This window comes from Vespa mandarinia, chromosome 7, assembly GCF_050613455.1.
Source record: "Vespa mandarinia isolate Hongniang chromosome 7, ASM5061345v1, whole genome shotgun sequence".
Classification (NCBI taxonomy): Eukaryota; Metazoa; Arthropoda; class Insecta; order Hymenoptera; family Vespidae; genus Vespa; species Vespa mandarinia.
Genome location: NC_140816.1, coordinates 2095001 through 2102500, shown reverse-complemented (window position 1 = coordinate 2102500; position 7500 = coordinate 2095001). Strand labels below are relative to the sequence as shown.

At 39.1% G+C, this 7500-nt stretch overlaps 1 protein-coding gene across 6 annotated transcripts in view; it reads right to left on the bottom strand.

Annotated features, from left to right (window-relative positions):
- The window catches only part of LOC118440299 (uncharacterized), a 272562-nt gene that overhangs the window by 69788 nt on the left and 195274 nt on the right, over positions 1 to 7500 (bottom strand). For all 6 annotated transcript variants that reach the window (XM_035863130.2, XM_035863128.2, XM_085658293.1 and 3 more), the window contains one exon: positions 550 to 691. In XM_035863130.2, the coding sequence (XP_035719023.1) occupies positions 550 to 691 (142 nt within the window). The remainder of the gene's footprint in view (positions 1 to 549; positions 692 to 7500) is intronic.

Below are 7500 nucleotides of genomic sequence, written 5' to 3'. Positions count from 1 at the left end.
TCACGAGAAACGTTTTATTCCTACCTCCCTCTCTCCCTCCCACTCTCTCTCTCACTCTCTCACTCTCTCTCTCTCTCTCTCGTTGGCACGTCGCCTCGAGCGCTTTGTCGGAAGGCAGTTAATTAATAAAAGCTCGAAGGAACGGGGGTTTTCGCCGTGAGGCTCGAAAGAGGGAGATACGAGAGAAGGAAAAAGAGAATGAAGAGAGACAGAAGGATAGACAGACAGACAGAGAGAGAAAGGGGGAGAGAAAGAGAGAAAGAGAGAGGGAGAGAGAAGAGAAAGAGAAAGAGAAAGAGAGAAAGAGAGAGAGAGAGAGAGAAAAAAGTGAGAGAGATATTGGAGAAACCAATATAGACGCTGAATTGGAGATGGGTAAAAGGCTGAGCAGTATGTTCGACTGGTATAAAAATGTACACGCGTATTACCTATACACACACACACACACACACACACACACACACACACACATATACATGCTAACGCAGCATATTTCTCGACATAGAAACTTTGGCTACTTGTAATTCAAATGAAGGGGAAGAGACTCACGTGTCGTATAAGAGGAACTTGTCGTCGTCTTTGACCTCGATGCAATGACCCTTGTTGGATATGATAGATCCGTTGACGGTTACGAGGCCCGGATTGCCCGATTGAAACCACCGTCCGTTCCACTCCTCTGGAAATTTGCAGCCTGTAAAAAGAAAGAAGAGAAAAAGGCCGGGGTGAAGTAGGTTCATACGTTCGACGTAGGAGATGAGGGTTGTTAGAGGAGTGTAGCTCGCGGGTAGGATCGAGTTCATGTTTCTGACGGGGGAGCAGCCGACGCGCCACCACCGCCATCACTGTTGCTGCTGTTGCTGCTACTTGCTTGCCGACTCCAACGCCTGCCCGTTGGTACCGCTCCCACTGCCGTTTCGAGGGCTCGTCCGCCGAGAATTTTAAATTTTAATGCTATGTATGTTACGACCTGGCCACCGAGCAAAAGGATCGATTCTATACCGAGATCGCGTACGAAGAAACTGCGACTTTCTTATTCACGAATTCCCCAAAGTTTTTTTCTTCCTTTTGATACTAACCTACGTGTTATGTGTTATCGACAAAAAGTAACGTTTTATGGATGGTTTTTTTCCCATCTTTCTTTCTTTCTCGTCTTCTCTCTCTCTCTCTCTCTCTCTCTCTCTCTCTCTCTTTCTATTTTTCTTCTTTTTTCTTTCTTTATTTCTTTCCTTTTTTTTTTTCTTATAACAAAAATAACAGATACGTTCTTAACGTTAGTGATAAAATCATTCTGAATATATATATATATATATATATATAACAACGTTTTATCTGTTCTCCCTGAAGTGAATTTGTTCCAGGAATATATACAGAGAACAAAGGAGAAAGGGGGAAAGAGAGAGAGAGGGAGAGAGAGAGAGAGAGAGACACCAAAAGCGAGATATAGACGAGATCGCTTCGAGGTATTTTCTAGATGCCGAACATCGAACTCTGAAGCTTCTACTAGCTCGCTAAGTCCAAGGGAACATAGACAGATTCGAATTCACTCTGTCTCATTTTCTCTCTCTCTCTCTCTTTCTCTCTCTCTCTCTCTCTCTCTCTCTCTTTCTTTCAGGAAATTCATATAACAATCGAAATATCAACCTATCATGAAATTCGATCATTATATTAGAAATACGACATTTTCGTATCAGTAAGAGTCTGTATCTTAAATGGGAAATATCGACAAGCTTCCTGAATCTTCCTCGTCAAAATAATTCAATAGGGGTAAAAGCGCTCATTTACGTTTAAACAATCAGTATGCGTTTGGCAAACTATAGAAGGAGAATGCCACTGTGTATACTACTTGTCTGTTAACCTTCGTTATGCGTTTTCCAACCATAGAAAATGTTTCTCCGTCTCTCTATATCTTCAACTCTACAACCATTCCTCATGATCTTTCGTATTTGCCTTCTATACAAACACACGCTCACACACACACACACAAACACATTTATATATAATATACCTTTCTCTATCTTTCTCTAACAGAAATCCGAGATTCCATGAACATTCCGAATGCTCCCGCCAGAAAGCTCGCCGTTTGGCGCGGAATATAATCGGTATGCCGAGTTTCCCTGGCACAAACGTGCTTGCAAAAATGAAGAATCTTCTTAGGGAGAGATAGATAGATAGAGAGAGAGAGAGAGAAAGAGAGAAAGAGAAAGAGAGAGAGAGAGAGAAAGCACAGATTATCAAGAAAGAAGATATACTGAATCTTGTCCTATTCCTTCGACCATCCTTGCCATCCGACTCTCTATCTCGATCTCTCTCCCTCTTTCTCTTTCTCTCTCTCTCTCTCTCTCTCTCTCTCTCTCTCTGTGCATCTTTCTCTGTTCCTCTTTCTCTTTCTCTTTCTCCTTATTGCTACATCGCAGTGGCAGCTGCGAGAATTACAAGGAAAAGACGTTGCGATTAAGCATCGTTTGCTGGTAGCATTTTACACTGAATAAGATCGAGCGTTTCGAAATCTCTTCTGTCGAGTAAGAGGCATCGTTTGCCGGTAACATTTTACATTGAACAAGATCGAGCATTTCGAAATCTTCTTCGTTGGATAGGAAGACGAATAGAAAGATAGAAAGAGAAAGAAAGATAGAGAAAGAGAGAGAGAGAGAAAGAGAGAGAGAGAAAGAGAGAAAGAGAGAGAGAAAGAGAGAGAGAGATTCAAACTTAAAGTTTCCCTTCACGATACAAAGGTATTTCGAAGGAGTGGGTGGAGTTGGGAGAAGGGAGCGGGAATGATCATCTCTTCTCTTATTTCTACAAATAGATAGAAAGAGATGATAATATCGTCGTTCGTCTTTACATTCGTGAAACGTTGGATTTTCGTCGTGATATATAAGTGGTAAACGATAAATTAATTCACGACGGACAGGAGCTGGAGAAGAGTTAGGTGGTAGTAGGAGGAAGGTGGAAGTAAGAAAAGTAGGAAGTGAAGTTCGAGAGAGCAATCGATATGAGACGTGAGAGGAGTGAGAGAGAGAGAGAGAGAGAGAGAGAAAGAGAGAGAGAGAGAGAGAAAGAGAAAGAGAGATTAAGAGAGAAGGAGACCTTTGACACGGAAGCTACATTCAGCTCGATGCACAGAGGACCGAGTAAATTTACCGAATTCACTTTGAAACTACGGTATTCAAGAACTAAACTATTCGGCTTAGGGAGAGTTAGACTATTAAAGTGCTCCGAGTAGAAAGAAAAGGAGGAAGAGGGTAGTGGGCTGGGCGAAGAAGAAGCATAAGAGGGAGAGAGAGAGAGAGAGAGAGAGAAAGAGAAAGAGAAAGAAAGAGAGAAAGAGAGAGAGAGAGAGACTATAGGTGCCCGCGACGTAATTACGGGAAATTGGAGTCAAGTCGGAAAGCAAAGTTATCGTGACGAGTATTCTTTTCTTAAAACATTTTGCGATTAACAGAAGAGATGAAGAAAGGAGGGAAGGAAGGAAGGAAGGAAGGAAGGAAGGAAGGAAGGAAGGAAGGAAGGAAGGAAGGAAGGAATGAAGGAAAAAGACAAGGTGCTGGAGAATACGATGGAGAGAAGGGGGAAGGAGAATGTTGAGAAGGTTAATTGTTTTAACGTCGTATCAACTTTTACGATATTTCTTAGTCGATGAATGAATTAAAGAAATAAAGATACAAAGAGAGAAAGAGAGAGAGAGAGAGAGAGAAGTAAAAACCGTAAAACGATACAAAAAGAAGAAAAAAATGTTAGCCAACCATGTGTATAATAAGAGAAAATTTAAGTTAGGTCAGAAAGTACAATTATCGAGAAGAGAGGGAGAAAGAGAGACAAAGAGAGAGAGAGAGAGAGAGAGAGAGAGAGAGAGAGAGAATTTCATCATATAATATTTTTACGAACAGTCGCTGATATAATTATTAATTAATTATTATTCCCTCGTTCGTTTTGGGGAAAGAAGGAGAGAAGAAGAAAGAAGAGAGAGAGAGAGAGAGAGAGAGAGAGAGAGAGAGAAATATAGTTTAAAAGGATATCCATACGAAATAGGGTGAACAAGGAAATAGGGATAATTTCTGTTGCCTAAGGGCAAAGTAATACCCAAAGTCCTTGTATTACTTCTTCTCCTATACAGTCTTCTTCTCTCAAAGGGATCGACCTATCGCGATGAGTCGTTCTCGAAAGGTCTTCTTCTAGTATATAATAAATTTGTTAAACGTTCCAACATATCGCGATAGAGTCCATTCCTTATTCTTCTTATCTTTTTCGTATGATTTTAAAAGGAATCCTTGCTTTTCTTTCTCTGTAAAAGAGAGGGGGGAAAAAGAAATATATTTATATATATATAAATGGAAAAAAAGGAAAAAAAAGAAAAAGAAAAAAAAGAAGTAGCAAAGAAAACAAGAGAGTAAAAAAGAAAGATGAAAATAACGTAGAAAATATTCTCACACTCAACTTAATGTTTTTCTCTCGTACAGTAGCAAAAGAAAGTACATAAAGTAAGTATGTATGTATGTATGGATCTATGTATGTATATATCTATATATGTATGTATGTATGTATGTACGTATATATGTACGTATGTACCTATGTATGTATGTACATAGAACATACGCGTCTTACTGTCCATAAAGATAAGGGATGATTCAGAAAAATAAAAGCGGATTAAATCGAGCCACCGTGACGCCAATGCCGAGCATCGTATTTCCTTTAAACGCAAAGTATTATTACTTTGAGATGGTAAAGATATTTTATCTAAAGGAACGAAGGAGAACAGAAACTCGAAGTTTTCGAAAAGCTTTTCGAGGTAAGTAAGTCAGTTTTGTTTTGGTGTGTAGTACGTAGAAATGACGTATCGAGATGAAAGGATATCGAAGAGACATGAGGATTAAGAGGGTAAGAGAAAGAAGATAAAAATAAAAAAATAGAAGGAAAAAGGGGATGAAAAAATAAAAAACAAAAACAAACAAAAAAAAGAAGAAACAAAAAACAATAAGGAAAAAAACAAGAGTCATGGTAGAAGGAAGGAAGAGTGGTCGATTTTTTTTGTCTTGACCGATCATATTGCAAATCGAACATGACATTTTTGATACGTTCGACGATCAAAAAACGAAGAAAAACGACTCGATTTCGAGGATAATGAAAATTTATATATTCAATTAAAAATGGCACGTAATAACAACGCCGGTGACGACGTCAATGTCGTTCTGGTCTTCTTCGATAGTGAACCAGCCAGGCTCGATAGATTCGTCGTGAATTGATAACGAGAAACGATGAACGTTATCGGAAAACTACTACTAAGAGACCACCACATGCCGTTTTATTATCGATTCGAAAGATCTACTTTCAAAAGAAAGAAAGAAAGAAACGAACGAACGACCGAACGAACGAACGAACGAACGAACGAACGAACTTCGCGATAAAAAAAAGAAAGTGCTTGAAAATCTTTCTTCTTTCTTTTTCTCTTTCTTTTTTTTTTCCTTCTATTAGTTTTATTTCCTTTTTTTTTCCCCCATTGACCCTATCACGAAAAAGGCACATCTTCGCTCTGATCTGTCCTATACTCTATCACGTTCTCGCTATTTCTTTCTTTCTTTCTATCTTTCTATCTATCTTTCTTTCTTTCTCTGTCTCGTGTCTCTCCCTTCGCGAAAGTTAATTTAATTTTTGTACGTGTATACACGAGTCCTCGAACGTCTCTTTCGAGAACGATCGGGTTTCAGCCGGAATAACTTGATTAAAATAATCTATCACACCGTAGTGACAGGGGTGATTGGCTATCTGAGTTAAATATGATGGAGCGCCTAACTCTGTCTCTCTCTTTCTCGTTCATCGAATCTCGCATACCTGTCCTCTCTCTTTCGTTCTTTCTCTCTTTATATATATACATACATGCATACATACATACATACATACATATATATATATGCATACATATACATATATATATATCTAGGTTCCTCTCTCTCTCTCTCTCTCTCTCTCTCTCTCTCTCTCTCACTCGCTCGTTCGTTCTCACTGTAGCTCTGTATCGACAGAGGCAAATTGATAGGTAATATGTGGGCACTGCCCATCTACTTCCCCCTCGTGACATTTACCGACGGAAATGACTCGTTTTCCCAATATTCGAGCCTGAAAAAGCCGTTAAGAGGGCTTTTACTGTACCAAATGGATATCATACGGGATACTGTAATCCTGTTACATGCGTTGCCTCGACGGCTTCGATCGTATTCCATGCCACTATCCCTTCTTCCTTTTTTATCTCGCGAAATTTCGCCCTTTTCCAAAGACGATAGGAATGTGATTTCGTAACGATATCGATTATACGGCTACCATTACTATTGTTAGTACTACTACTACTATTACTAATACTAATACTACTACTACTATTACTACTACTAATACTAATACTAATATTAATACTATTGCTACTACGGAAAAGAAGGTATTTCGATTTTCGATTTTTCATGATTTTTACGAGAGAAAACAAATCGAATTCTGGTCGGGAGAAGGGTCGGAGTTTGAGAAAAGATATACCATTCTTTTCTCGTTTTATCGATACTTTACTTTTCACTCGCTCTTTCTTTATCTCTCTCTCTCTCTCTCTCTCTCTCTCTCTCTCTTTCTCTTTCTCTTTCTTTTTCGTACTCTCCATTTCCCTTTCCTTTGTATCCTCTCACCGGGTGGGAGAAAAATTGATGGGTAATAGGCAGCTAGCCGAGCCGTCTAGCTCGTTGGCGTGACGTTTACAAGGGAAAATACAGGATCGATTTTCCGATAGAAGTGAGAAGAGTGAGGGAAGGAGGTGAAGAGTAAGCCTTAAAAAATCCATGTCGGACGGTCGACTTTATATGAGACAGGATATTCCGCGAGGAAAACATTCCTCGGTTGGTAGTAGGTCGGGTCATTCTGTGTCGAGAAGTGATCGACGAGTAGGACGCGTCTCTCTTTCTCTCTTTCGTTCAATTACACGCGTTTTTTAACAGTTTCTAAAAGAGCTGAGAGAGTAAAGAGATATACATGTATATATATATATATATATATATATATATACACACACACACGCACACATGTGTGTATGCGTGTATATGTATAAATAGATAGATAGATAGATAGGTAGATAGAGATAGATAGATAGGTCCATCATGTCGTGGCGATTACCTAAAGTAAACGTCCTCTAATCGATCGGTACTCGTTGACAGAGATCCGATCGGCAGATTTTTCGCACCAAAAAGTAATATATCCTCAGCGTTTGCGTTCGATGTATAGTATATACATACACATATACTTCTCTATATATATATTATATATATATATATATATATATATATATATAAAGCCTCAAAGTGGATTTGCCGCGCGTATCGAATTTCCGGAACGATGGGCCAATAACCGTGTAGTCCGGAGAACCGCTAGGAGACCGACGATTTCCCGTGAAAACAAACAGAGACGCGGTGATGTATTCGAGATGAATAAAAAGATAAAGAGAGATACACGGATAAAGAAAGATATATATATATA